We start from the raw sequence: 13,992 nt of genomic DNA on the forward strand, positions 1-13,992 counted from the left end.
TACTTTTCTTAGCCTCTGTTCACATTAAGGAATTTGTGCTGATGCATCAGTTTGGTTACACACCAGTGCAGACTCCTAATATAGACAGGCTGCAGTGGTGCAAAGCAGGGTTTATTGTAACTCAGTAACATGCCCAGGTAAGCATCACTGGGGTAAGCCTCGTTTTGCACTAATACAGCAGATCTACATTAGAGTTTGGCTCCAGTATAACTTCATTGTTAGACTTTGTCCTCTGTGAATCTCTTTTGTGCAGATAGGGCCTTAGGTATAATGGAATCTAAAGTGGCCCCTAGCCAGGCCTAGGTTTGAGAATTATAAAGGGGCAAGTCTTCTCACACTCATCCTTGATACTGTGCTGAGTGCGGCTGGGTTGGCCTTGAGGCTTGTACTTTTATGCAGCTGATGAAAGTTTAAGGGCCTAATCTTACAAAGTGCTTGGTTTCCTCAATTTTCTCGTTACACCAAAATGACTGCTGCAAACTCTACATGCACATAGCGAACAGTTGATTCTGTTTGTTTTTGCTGTGCACTTACCTGTTTGTGCTTTCCTGTAGTTTGTAGGTCAAACAGGGGCCATGTACTCAAAAATTTTGCAGTATGTGGCCTGTTTGAGAGAAAGGGTTAAATACTGAATCTTATACCTTTCTATTATCCCAGAGACCTGAAATTGGACAATATTCTTCTGGATGCAGAGGGTCATTGCAAGCTAGCGGATTTCGGAATGTGTAAAGAAGGGATTCTGAATGGAGTAACAACCACTACATTTTGCGGAACACCAGACTACATAGCTCCAGAGGTATTTTTTATACCAGATTTCACATACAAATATTACCAGTAATCATAACTAGATTGTGGTACACATGGATAACTGTATCTGTTGTATGTGCAAGGTGAAAAATGTGGGCCAGATTCTCTCATCTGCACTACTTGATGAATAATCCTGTTGAAATCTGTGACTCTCTACAAGGAATAATCTACTCAGCATCAGTAGTTCGCAAAATCTGGACCTTTGAGTGTAAGGCAGGGGCAATGTCTGTGATTCTGTTCTTGACAGCTGTTGCAACCTTGCTTTTAAAAGTTTCCTGTACTGTATTTGATAGTGTTCTCTAGTAAATTGTTTAGCTTTGCTGGTAGCCAGTTGTCTGTCATTCTTTTGTTAGTGGGTAAATAGTGAATTCTGTTTTCCCACTGGATATTTGCCCATTCATGTTACCTTTCCTTTAAATTGAGTAGTCACTCCATATGTCAAAATACCCATGTCATACACTCCTTGCTGCAACTGCCAAAAGACCCGAGCAGTTAAACACACTCAACTTTTGCTCTTTTATTATCTACTCTTTGTCTTGTTCTGTACTAGAAGGTGAAGAACAAAAATGTCAAACTGAAGCTAAAGTGACTGACTTGTTATTGCATGATGTTATCATTTAACATTTCCCCTAACACGTTCCTTGCACATTGCATTATTCTTCTCCTTGTCCACATTTACGACCCTATTGCCGCTTTGAAGGTGCGTCTAAATCTTTCAGACGATCGATGTAATCGGATGCTCCCTCCTAGCAATGACCTATACCCAGGCCTAAAAACAGGAATGTGTTCACCTGTGTAATAAGACTTACATAGATAAGACCTGACACAATGTAACATACTGAAGATATCATATTGTGTTAGACCTGTATGGGAGTATCATTGTTTCTCTGCTCTGAGATACTGATAAGTGACCTATAATAAACTCCCCTGTTCGTCCAAATGGAATGGGAAATATGCAAAATTATTTTGGATGGATTTCTGGTGGATATCAGGGGTCATAACTTACATTCACATAATAGGTGATATTTGGATAAAAAAGATGACATAGCAATATGCTATTTGTGGGTTACCTAGATTTTAATACCATGGATACATTTTCAAAGGTCAGTACCTAAGCTGAGTCAGCACCATTTACATGGATTCCCTTTACAAATACAGGCATTGGTATGTGCAAAACAGGTGCTGTACACATTTGCCTGTTCAGTTTAGTCACCAGTCCTTGAAAATTTTATCCTGTATGTACACCCCCCATCTTCTTCCTTGGGTTAAGAACATAAGAACATAAGAACGGCCATACTGGGTCATATCAAAGGTCCATCCAGCCTAGTATCCTGTCTACCGACAGTGACCAATGCCAGGTGCCCCAGAGGGAGTGAACCTAACAGGTAATGATCAAGTGATCTCTCTCCTGCCATTCTTCTTCACCCTCTGACAAACAGAGGCTAGGGACACCATTCCTTACCAATCCTGGCTAATAGCCATTAATGGACTTAACCTCCGTGAATTTATCCAGTTCTCTTTTAAACCCTGTTGTAGTCCTAGCCTTCACAACCTCCTCAGGCAAGGAGTTCCACAGGTTTGCTGTGCGCAGAATGAAGAAGAATTTCTTTTTATTTTTTTTAACCCTGCTGCCCATTAATTTCATGTGGTGGCCCCTAGTTCTTATGGGAGGAAGTAAATAACTTTTCCTTATTCATTTTCTCCACACCACTCATGATTTTATATACCTCTATCATATCCCCCCCTTAGTCTCCTCTTTTCCAAGCTAAAAAGTCCTAGCCTCTTTAATCTCTCCTCCATATGGGATCCATTCCAAACCCTTAATCATTTTAGTTGCCCTTTTCTGAACCTTTTCTAATGCCAGTATATCTTTTTTGAGATGAGGGGACCACATCTGTATGCAGTATTAAAGATGTGGGCGTACCATGGATTTATATAAGGGCAATAAGATATTCTCCGTCTTATTCTCTATCCCTTTTTTAATGATTTCTAACATCCTGTTTGCTTTTTTGACTGCCACTGCACACTGCGTGGATGAGAACAATCCACAATGACTCCAAGATCTTTCTCCTGATTAGTTGTAGCTAAATTAGCCCCCATCATATTGTATATATAGTTGGGGTTATTTTTTCCAATGTGCATTACTTTACATTTATCCATATTAAGTTTTATTTGTCATTTTGTTGCTCAATCACTTAGTTTTGTGAGATCTTTTTGAAGTTCTTCACAGTCTGCTTTGGTCTTAACTATCTTGAGCAGTTTAGTATCATCTGCAAAGTTTGCCAGCTCACTGTTTACCCCTTTCTCCAGATCATTTATGAATAAGTTGAATAGGAATGACCCTTGGGGAACACCACTAGTTACCCCTCTCCATTCTGAAAATTTACCATTTATTCCTACCCTTTGTTCCCTGTCTTTTAACCAGTTCTCAATCCATGAAAGGATCTTCCCTCTTATCCCATGATAACTTAATTTATGTAAGAGCCTTTGGTGAGGAACCTTGTCAAAGGCTTTCTGGAAATCTAAGTACACTATGTCCACTGTATCCCCCTTGTCCAAATGTTTGTTGACCCCCTCAAAGAACTCTAATAGATTAGTAAGACACGATCTCCCTTTACAGAAACCATGCTGACTTTTGCGCAACAATTTATGTTCTTCTATGTGTCTGACAATTTTATTCTTTACTACTGTTTCAACTAATTTGCCCAGTACTGACGTTAGACTTACCGGTCTGTAATTGCCAGGATCACCTCTAGAGCCCTTCTTAAATATTGGCATTACATTAGCTATCTTCCAGTCGTTGGGTACAGTACTGATTTAAAGGACAGGTTACAAACCATAGTTAATAGTTCCGCAATTTCACATTTGAGTTCTTTCAGAACTCTTGGGTGAATGCCATCTGATCCTGGTGACTTGTTACTATTAAGTTTCTCAATTAATTCCAAAACCTCCTCCAGTGACACTTCAATCTGTGATAATTCCTCAGATTTGTCACCTACAAGAGACGGCTCAGGTTTGGGAATCTCCCTAACATCCTCAGCCGTGAAGACTGAAGCAAAGAATTCATTTAGTTTCTCTGTGATGACTTTATCGTCTTTAAGTGCTCCTTTTGTATCTCGATCATCCGGGGCCCCACTGGTTGTTTAGCAGGGTTCCTGCTTCTGATGTACTTAAAAAACATTTTGTTATTATCTTTTGAGTTTTTGGCTAGCTGTTCTTCAAACTCCTTTTTGGCTTTTCTTATTACATTTTTACATTTAATTTGGCAGTGTTTATGCTCCTTTCTATTTACCTCACTAGGATTTGACTTCCACTTTTTAAAAGATGCCTTTTTATCTTTCACTGCTTCTTTTACATGGTTTTTAAGCCATAGTGGTTCTTTTTTAGTTCTTTTACTGTGTTTTTTAATTTGGGGTATACATTTAAGTTGAGTCTCTATTATGGGTATCTTTGAAGTGTCCATACAGCTTGCAGGGATTTCACTCTAGTCACTGTACCTTTTAATTTCTGTTTAACTAATCACCTCATTTTTGCATAATTCCCCTTTCTGAAATTAAATGCCACAGTGTTGGGCTGTTGAAGTGTTCTTCCCACCACAGGAATGTTAAATGTTATTATATTATGGTCACTATTTCCAAGCGGTCCTGTTACAGTTACCTCTTGGACCAGATCCTGCACTACACTCAGGACTAGATCAAGAGTTGCCTCTCCCCTTGTGGGTTCCTGTACCAGCTGTTCCAAGAAGCAGTCATTTAAAGTATCGAGAAATTTTGTCTCTGCATTTCATCCTGTACCCAGTCAATGTACCCAATGACATGTACCCAGTCAATATGGGAATAATTGAAATCCCCGACTGTTATTGAGTTCTTTAATTTGATAGCTTCTCTAATCTCCCTTATCACTTCATTGTCACTATCACTGTCCTGGTCAGGTGGTCGATAATAGATCCCTAGTGTTATATTCTTATTAGAGCATGGAATTACTATCCATTCTGTGGAACATGTGGATTCATTTAAGATTTTTATTTCATTTGATTTTACATTTTCTTTCACATATAGTGCCACTCCCCTTCCCCCTCCCCCCCACACACATGACCTGTTCTGTCCTTCCGGTATATTTTGTACCCCGGAATGATTGTGTCCCATTGATTGTCCTCACTCTACCTGGTTTCTGTAATGCCTATTATATCAATATCCTCCTTTAACACGAGGCACTCTAGTTCACCCATTTTATTATTTAGACTTCTAGCATTTGTGTACAAGCACTTTAAAAACTTGTCACTGTTTATTTGTCTGCCCTTTTCTGCTATCAGATTCTTTATGTGAATGTTTCTCGTCTGATGTGGCCCATACTTTATCCTCTTCCATCCTTTCCGCCTGACTAAAACCTAGAGAATCTCTATCAATAGACTTTCCTGTGTGCCTGGGCACCTGATGTTGACATTAAAAGAGATCCTGAGTATCCCAGTTGTGCTGTTGGCTAGGTGGGAATCCTTTATTCATGCCTCTGCTGCAGTCCCTTTACTCCTAAAGGAATTTAAAATCGGTGGTGCCTCCACCTGGCTGGCCCCTGTACACACTCAATGGCGTGCCTTGGGAACTTCCAGAATAAACCCCTTCAAATAGAAATAATAATAATAAATAAATCTGTGGCATGGATCTAACTCAGAAATACCAATTATAAATAGCATACATCCAATATACTTAGAGTTAACACACCTTTACTTAACAATTTAAAGAAACATGGTATAACTGACTAAGATTAAAAGTCACTACTAATTTAAATCCAGAGGGTCAGTTGAATAAAATAAATTAACAAACATAGTATACAGTACTAAATGAAACTTATGTAACTGGCATTTACACTGCCACCATTTACCCCACCCCACAGTGTACACTCCTCTGGATTTCAGAGTCCTAGACACTTGCTTGCATGGGAGCGCTTGGAGATCTGCAGCTGGAGACAGCACGCTGTTGGTTCTGTGTATCAGTCCAGCCACGGCAACAAGCTGCACAACCCCTCTGAAGACTGGAGTTGGCTCCACCAAATGTCAGCAGCTCTGGGTCCTGGTTTGATGGGACGATCATTCTGCCTCTCCTCAGACTCAGACTCTCTGCTGTGCTCCTTCCTGTGCAAGTACTTTCCCAAACAAGAGTGAGCGTTACTCACGCTGCCTTTACTGCAGCCCTACCTCACTCAGCTCCAGGCACAGCAACAGTCTCTGCCCTGACTCCAATGAAGCCACCAACAGCCTCTGAGGCTCCCTGCTCAATCAGAGTCCCAGCAGGCTCTCAGCAGCAGCTTCTGGCTTCCTAGCAGCAGCTCCTGGTATGGACAGACCTCCACACCAGTAATCTGGCTCCCCTCCCCAAAAATGAAGTCCATCGCCTGCTCTCCCTGCACTGCCTGGAAGAGCAAGTCTCTCTCTCTTTCCCCAAGGCATCATGGGAATTGTGGTCTCTAAGGCTGGATTGCAGCACACAGGATCTTCCCAACTGGAACACTTCCAATAAAGTTCAGAGTCCCCTCTAGAAAGGCGGCCTACATGTATCTCACACATATTGCATTTGTGCTAAGGATGCTGGGCAAAAAGTTATATCAGCATTTTTTAAATCAAACATTATTTTGCAGGGGGAAAATGTTGTTTGCTAAGTAAAGATAAAGTGGAAATCTGTATTTTTAGCCACTAGATGATATCAAGTATTGGTAAGTGCAAAGGCATAGTAACTCATTTTAAAGGTACCACAATTTATGCCTAGGGTAGTTTATGCAGTTTGAGAGAGCACTCCAGTAAGAAGAGGAGAGCAAAATGAGTTTGTGTAAAGTTCTGGCTTTGTGAACCTTTCTTTTCTGGATTTTGAACTTCATGTACGTTGTGGATTCTTTTATAAATTTTAACTAAATAAAAAGGCAGTACTAAACTCCTAGACATTTTCAGATGAAAATTTGGGCCCATTGAAGGTGGCAAAACTCCCATTTTCCCTTTGTGTTTGCTTCTCACCATTTTCCTCGAGCCTTCCTACTGCTTTTGTCCTCTGGAGTCACCATTGTATCTTTCATGTTACTTTTGATTGGCAGGATGCCAAAGCAAAAATGTGAAATCCAAAGATCATTCCCACACCAGACCATGGAGAAGTCCAATTATAGGACAACTTTACAGCTGACATTTCTATAATGTATTTCTATAATATCACAAACCAGAACACAGGGTCCAACCACCTACAGATTTTGGGGACATTCAGATCTGGATCCAAGCACTATGACTCAAATCTTAGACCGATACCTGTGCTTATATTAATGTTGGATGGGTTTTATATATGCAGTACAATCAGCATTCACTAGAGCTGAGTACAATAATCCCTACCTAGAGGATTCCAGCTACAATGCTAATAACCTTTTAATGTGTGTATGGTGTTTGCCATTCCAGCTATCAGCCCGGGGTCACGGTACCTTTTCTTTTAAACTGTCACCTTTTTGTGTTGATACTTTGCAGCCAAACTGCAGACTCCTTTCCAATAGACTAAAGTCAACAATTAAGCTTGTTCTTTGAATAACAGTAGCCCTGGAGTAATATAGTAATAATCAATCACTCTAACCCACCCGAGGTGTCTGCTACAAAGTTGGACTTGCTTGTGTCACACATTGGAACTTGCTGCCACTATAAGTAGAAAACCTGCTAGTTTTTCCAAGAAGCAAAGATAATAAAAGCAAAGTCTACACTCTTTAGTATAGTACAATGGGGTTGATGCTGCATGAAAGGGTATCATGTTTTCCTGTTGTAAACAAAATTCTCAAAGGAGGATGCTTTTGGTTTCCAGTATTCGTACTAAAAGGACCATTATAAATCTTAGCAGAGCTCTGTGCAACAGTACCACCTAAACCAATTTATAGTGTTCAAGACAGGGACAATGAAAGGATGGGTTCTAAATTAGTTACTACTCTAGAAAGAGATCTTGAAGTCTTGGTGGATAGCTCTCTGAAAAGTTCAGCTTAACGCACAGCAGTGGTCAAAAAAGCTAACAATGTTAAGAACTATTAGGAAAGAGAGAGACATTAGGATAGAAAATGTCATAATGGCACTATATAAATCCATGGTACACCCACACTTGAATATTGTGTCCAGTTCTGGTCACCTGATCAAAAAAGCTAACAAGGGATGGCAGTTATGTTCTGATTTTACATTTGCCATCAGTTTTTTGCAAATGCAGTAGACTTTTTCCCGACTTGGTTTAAACAATATAGAAGGCTTTACAACTCTTTTACTCATGAACATGCTAGGGGAGACAAATAAACTTGTTTGATGCTTCTGAGAACACTACTGCGGGTTGGTTTTCACTGCAACGCGTTGAAACTTAGCCATATGATTCATATGAATAGGAGCTGCACAAGTAAAAAGCCCAAGCCTACTGGCATTGAAGTCAACAGGATTTGGCCTCCTTGAGACACTATAGTAGGATAAGCATCTCATATCTAATCAATAAACATGCATCTGAAGGTATCACTCAAGTTGCCTATTAAATCTGACCTCTCTGTTTCCTTAACAGATCCTCCAAGAGTTAGAATATGGTCCCTCGGTGGACTGGTGGGCTTTGGGTGTTCTGATGTATGAAATGATGGCTGGGCAACCTCCTTTTGAAGCTGACAATGAAGATGATCTCTTTGAATCCATCCTTCATGATGATGTGCTCTACCCAGTGTGGCTCAGCAAAGAAGCTGTCAGCATTTTAAAAGCAGTGAGTCTTCCATTTCTTTTTCCTCTCGTTCTTCCTTTTTTCCTTTTCTTCTTTTTATTCCCTTATTAAAAATTGAATTTACCTTCAGTAGTTTAGAACAGTCACCACTGGGAGTTCAACCACAGTTCAGAGTGCCACTATTAAGATAATGGGGCCTGGGATAAATTACACTTCTTGTGGGAAAGGAACAGAATGTTTGTGTTCCTTGCGGTTGTATGCTGTATAAATCTAGGCAGAATCATGTTTCAGGGAAAATCACAATCAGCTAGAGCTGTGTTATCACTCTGACACTTTACACACTGCTTGCTCACTAGGAGCAAGGGAAGCATTATGTAATTAGAGAAACAGTGTCAGAGTTTTTATTTTAATCCACATATAAACTTTGCCACCCAGCTGCCTTTTTTAACATGTTGTCAAAAAATAATTTAAAGTTGCATGTTGTTTTCCTTACTTGACACAACGGCATTTTTAAACAAATGTTCCCACTATAATGCAAGTAACTTTGCTTTGGTCCTTCACCCCAGGTGAGCTGGGTGATTGACAGAATCTTGTCAAATCCAGGTGAGTTTTGCTTGTCAGGTGGCCAAAGCATGTCTCCCGATAACTCTGGTGATTGTGACACATTCTTGCACTATCTACTTAATCATCAGTCCCGTACTGCATCCCAGTGGTAAATTGGGGGCTTTCAGTTTGAGAAGAACTTTAAAGGTTGTGTCTTACCATAATAAGGTCTGTATAAGGCTTCATTCTGCAAGTGGCACAGAAAGCTGGAGTGAACGTTGACTTGGACAGCACTGGGGCAAGAAGCATCATTCAATGACTCTTTTTATGCACCTTATTCTTGTCCTTAGCTGAAATGACTCTTTCATGTGTCCTGCCTTGTGCACAGTAAGGCATGTGAATTATTTTCTCTGAGTGGTTAAGATTTATGGACCTGAGCTGTAACATTGGGATCAGTGTCTAAACCCTCATGAAAATGAGGCCCCAGCTTTTTGTTTGATTCATTATGGACAGGGGCCACTGTCAACAGTCAGATCTGCATCTTAGCTTCTTTAAAGTTCAGGGCTATTTGAACTGAGATTTTGGTTCATGCCCACATGAGATATATGTTCCCGTCACTCTATACAAGGACTTGCCCTAAAAATCCACATCTTACTGGGCTATATATTCTCCCCTGTCATGGAAACACTTGTGATAGGGAGAAAGTGCCATGATAACTCATCATGAAATGTTCAGTTTCAGAGCCATTCTCCACTCTTTTAGGAATCATATGATTTACATTTGTGTATCTCATTTGTGATGGAAACAGGCAGCTAGATGTCTAGCTGTTAATGTTTGTGCCTGGAGCTTGCTGAAGACTCACAAATCCAGATGCACAATCAGGCCTATTGTGTAAGTGACACATTTTTGTGAAAAATAAATGCAATGACACATAGTAGGTTGGTTTCCTGTAATGCTGATTTGTTGTCTGTTTATAATTCTGGTTAGTCTGTTCTTCTGCCAATATCTTTTGATACAAGCCATGGTTATTTTTACCTTACTGTGATCCCTTGTTAATGTCTTTCTGTTTGTAGTCTGTTATCATTAATGCCCTTTTTAAACTCTACAAAGAGAGTTACAACCATAAACCATCTTTTATATTTTAAAAAGATATATTCCCGGTTGGGCCAGTTCCTCAGCTGGCGTAAATCAGTTGAAGTCAATGGAACTGTGCCAGTATACACCAGCTGAGCATCTGGCCCCTTACATTTAGCAATCTGCTCATGTCTGTGTAGTTATTGTCTGAACATTAGAAACTTGTGATCTTTGTCTAATACTTTAGCCACATTGTCAGATGAAGAACAGGAAAAACAGAGGAAATAGAGAGGCGTCTATGTATTTTACTGCTGAATACTAACAAGGGATTAGCTTTGGAACAGTTTATTTCCTCACATTGTACTGTCAGACATGGGTCTTGTTCTTTAGACACTACATTTTCACAGCCCTTCAAATAGTGTTTGGGGAAAGTTTAACAAAACGACATACATTTACCTCAAATGTAATTTTCAGATCAGTGTTTTAAATTTTAAATTGTATGCAAGATTCAATTTTCCATTTTTAATTCCCACAAAAATGTCTAAGGACAATTTTCCAGTAAACATTAATGACAGCATGTTACTTATCCTACAAGAACAGATCTTTTTTGGCCTGTTTCTGTGAATGTGTAGGAGATGCAATTTAAAGTTCCATTCTGTCATGTGAGAGGCACAATTATTCATTGAAATGAGAATATTTACTGCTGATAGTGCTGGAATGCATGACAAATTGTGTAGCAAGCCAGATTGTGCCCAGCACTGTGTTTGTCTGCTAGAGATGGAGAGAAAGGCTGTGTCTATCTAGCCTACTGCCTGTGTGTTTTGCATTCCCCTCAGTACCTGATCCACCGAAGATACAGGTCTGCTCAAGCTCTCAGCCTTAGAGCCTGGTGGTTTAGCTCAGGCTTAAAAGATTTGGAGGTCTGGAGGTCCTCAGTTCAATCCACAGTATGGCAGCCATCACATGAGTGGAATTTGGGATTTGAGCTGCTGTAGGCTTCAGATACTTGGGATGAGTTTCCTCTGGATTCCACTGTCTGTGGGTCAGTGTGTTACTGATCTCCTTCTGTGCTTGACCATATAGGATGTGAGTCTGTTTCAGTCCCCTGCTACTGAGTCTGTCTGCTTAGTTCAAGTTGTAGAGATTTGTGTTTAGCACTGGAGGTGTTTAGTTTGAGTCCTTGATGAACTCCTACTTGTGTAATGGCCTGGCATCTTGGTCTACCCTAGAGATTGAACTGGGGACCTCCAAAGTTAAAACTATAGATGGGTGCTGGTAACAGATTCATATAATCCGTGACTCAGGCATAGAGCCAGACATGTAACCTGCACTGACCAGTGGGTTATAACTTCACTAGCCTTTTTGGAAAAATCTCTATTCTAATCTATATAGGTTCTTATGACATGCTCATCACCATACTATTTGAGCTTCTTCTAGTAATGTACTAAACAATGTGACTAACATCTATCACGTGTTGTTTGTTTACTCATCCTCTCCACAGAGGGAGAAGCATGTGCTGTTGAGTATCTTGTTTGGGTCATTTTGGGGTTTTTAAAAAAATATACATGTTGCTATGTGGTTTTTAGAAAAGGCCAGGTCAAAGAAATGCACCTTGCACTTGGAGCAGAAGGTGGTGAGGTTTTGATGGTCCTTAATTCGTGGAGGAGTTCATTCCACAGTCTCAGATTGTCCCCAAGAAACTTCTGTCCCCCACACTGATGAGCTTTACCCTTATTGTAGCAAGCTCCCTTATGCCAAAGGAGCAAAGTTGCCAACCACCATTTTCATCCTGAAGATTTAAGCCGTCTTTTAGCTATGCTGAGCCCAGGCCTTTGAGTGCCTTGAAGATAAGGACCAAGACTTTGAACTTGATTCAATATTCTGTGGAAGGTCTGTAGAAAATGAATGACAGGTTTGATGTGTTTGTGGTAGGAGAACATGTGCTGAAGTGTTCTGATTCTATACTACTGGGAGTTTCCTAAGCGCTGAAGTCTTCATGCCCACGTAAATTACATTACTGTACTCCAGCTGAGAGGGAGTGAAATGTGTGAATAAGTGAGGCCAGATGATCATCCACCACAATGGGATGGAGTCTGCTAGCCAACCGAGATGATATAGAAAGCGTTACTCATGGATGCAGCTATGTGAGAGCTCAGCACCAACTTCACAAGTACACCTGCACAATGGACTGAATTGGCCAATTGTGGTATGTTCTTTTAACCAAAGACTGCAAAGGTGGCTGTGAACTCTTCAAAGTGCTTCCCTCTGCCCACCAGTGTCAACTCTCTATTGCTGCTGTTCAGCTTAAGCCAGTCATTCTTCAGCTATAAGCTGATCTCATCCAAGCACTGGGCCATCTTGATGCTAGGTCATAGCAGTATGGTCAGATGTGGTGAAGGATAGGTAGAACTGTGTGTCATCTACATATTGCTGGCTCTTGAATCAATGTCATCAGACCAGTTCACCTACTAGTTGCATGTAGCTACTGAAAAAGACCAAAGAGAATTGATCCTTGTGGAACTACACAAGTCAGGGGTCTATTGGTGGAGGTGCAGTTTCCCAGTACTATTCATTGGGTGCATGCCTCTAGGAAAAACTCAGACCATTGTAATGCATTGTCCTGTACCCCTGCCCACCACTCTCAGGTGAGGTCAGCAGTGTCAAATATTGTCAGGTCCTGGGGGATGAGAATGGATGTCTATCCTCTAGCCTTTGATAGGAGGAGATCATGCTTCAGTGCCCCTAAGGCAATTTCAGTTCCATGTCCTATCCTAAAACCAGATAGTGCCAGGTCTAGAATGTTAGCTTCAGTTAAATGAGCTTGTAGATGGCCTCCACCAATTTCTCTATGAGTTTGTTCAGAAATGGGAGGTTTGACATTGAGCAGCAGTTGGCTAGAATCAGTATATCAGAATATTGTGTGTTTGAAGGAGAAGGATAAGGTTTTTTGCCTGAATGACACTTTGGCAATTTCAGTCAGGAGTTGCATCAGTTGGTCATGACTCTCTTTCACAAGCCAGGAAGGGCATGGGTCGGGTTCACAAGTCTTGGGTCAAGATTCCTTTGGGATGTCCAGAACTTCTTAATGAATGAATGTACTGAATTGTGAAAATGCACGAGCGGTCAGTTGGTGGGTATAGGCGGAATGGATCCATGCTGCTTGCTGCTTGAGAAGGCTTCTTGGATGTGTGTGATCTTTTCAGCGAAGTAGGATGATAGTTCTTTGCAGCGCTTGGTGCTCAGTTCAGATGCAGGCTGTAGGCACCCAGCACTGGTGAAGTGGTTTACCACCCTGGATAGCTCTTTGGGTCAGGGTGGTTGGTAGGAAGCTTCTCTTAGTTTGTAATACAGCCTCATTGTTGGCTTTGAGGAATTTGTTATGTTTCATCTTATCTGAATCAGCCTTTTTACCCTGACCATTGGCAGGTACACAAGCCTCCGCTCCTCTCTCTTCATCCGGTGCAGGGTATCAGAAAACCATTGAGATCTGTATAAGCAGTGGTGAAGAAGAGGCCTTTGCGGAGCCAGTGTGTCAATGGTTGAGGCTAGTGTACAATGATAATGAATCACTTGACTCCTTGTCCAGTGCGTGGAGTGCTGCTGTCCTTTAGCAGTCATTGGAATTTGTTGGGAGTGCTGCATGACTCTTCATGGTTGAATCAGGATCATTGATCTGTCTTGTTGCCTCAGATACTTGTATTACCACCAATAGATCTCCACCAGTAGTAAGAAGAGTGGCAGTGCCTGTGTTGATGGGACATGGGCATTTTTACTGTGTCACCTATACCAACTCAGAGGCCTGTTTCCCTACCCTTGCTCAGAGCAGGTCTTGATGACATAGTGGTAGACATACCAGTGCTCTGTCTACACTAACACT

At 40.9% G+C, this 13,992-nt stretch overlaps 1 protein-coding gene across 4 annotated transcripts in view; it reads left to right on the plus strand.

The window, feature by feature from the left end:
• The window catches only part of PRKCE (protein kinase C epsilon), a 518,728-nt gene that overhangs the window by 474,486 nt on the left and 30,250 nt on the right, over positions 1-13,992 (plus strand). For all 4 annotated transcript variants that reach the window (XM_038396526.2, XM_038396523.2, XM_038396524.2 and 1 more), the window contains 2 exons: positions 658-796; positions 8,352-8,540. In XM_038396526.2, coding sequence (XP_038252454.1) covers positions 658-796; positions 8,352-8,540 — 328 coding nt within the window. The remainder of the gene's footprint in view (positions 1-657; positions 797-8,351; positions 8,541-13,992) is intronic.

The sequence above is a fragment of the Dermochelys coriacea genome, chromosome 3 (assembly GCF_009764565.3).
Source record: "Dermochelys coriacea isolate rDerCor1 chromosome 3, rDerCor1.pri.v4, whole genome shotgun sequence".
Lineage (NCBI taxonomy): Eukaryota > Metazoa > Chordata > Testudines > Dermochelyidae > Dermochelys > Dermochelys coriacea.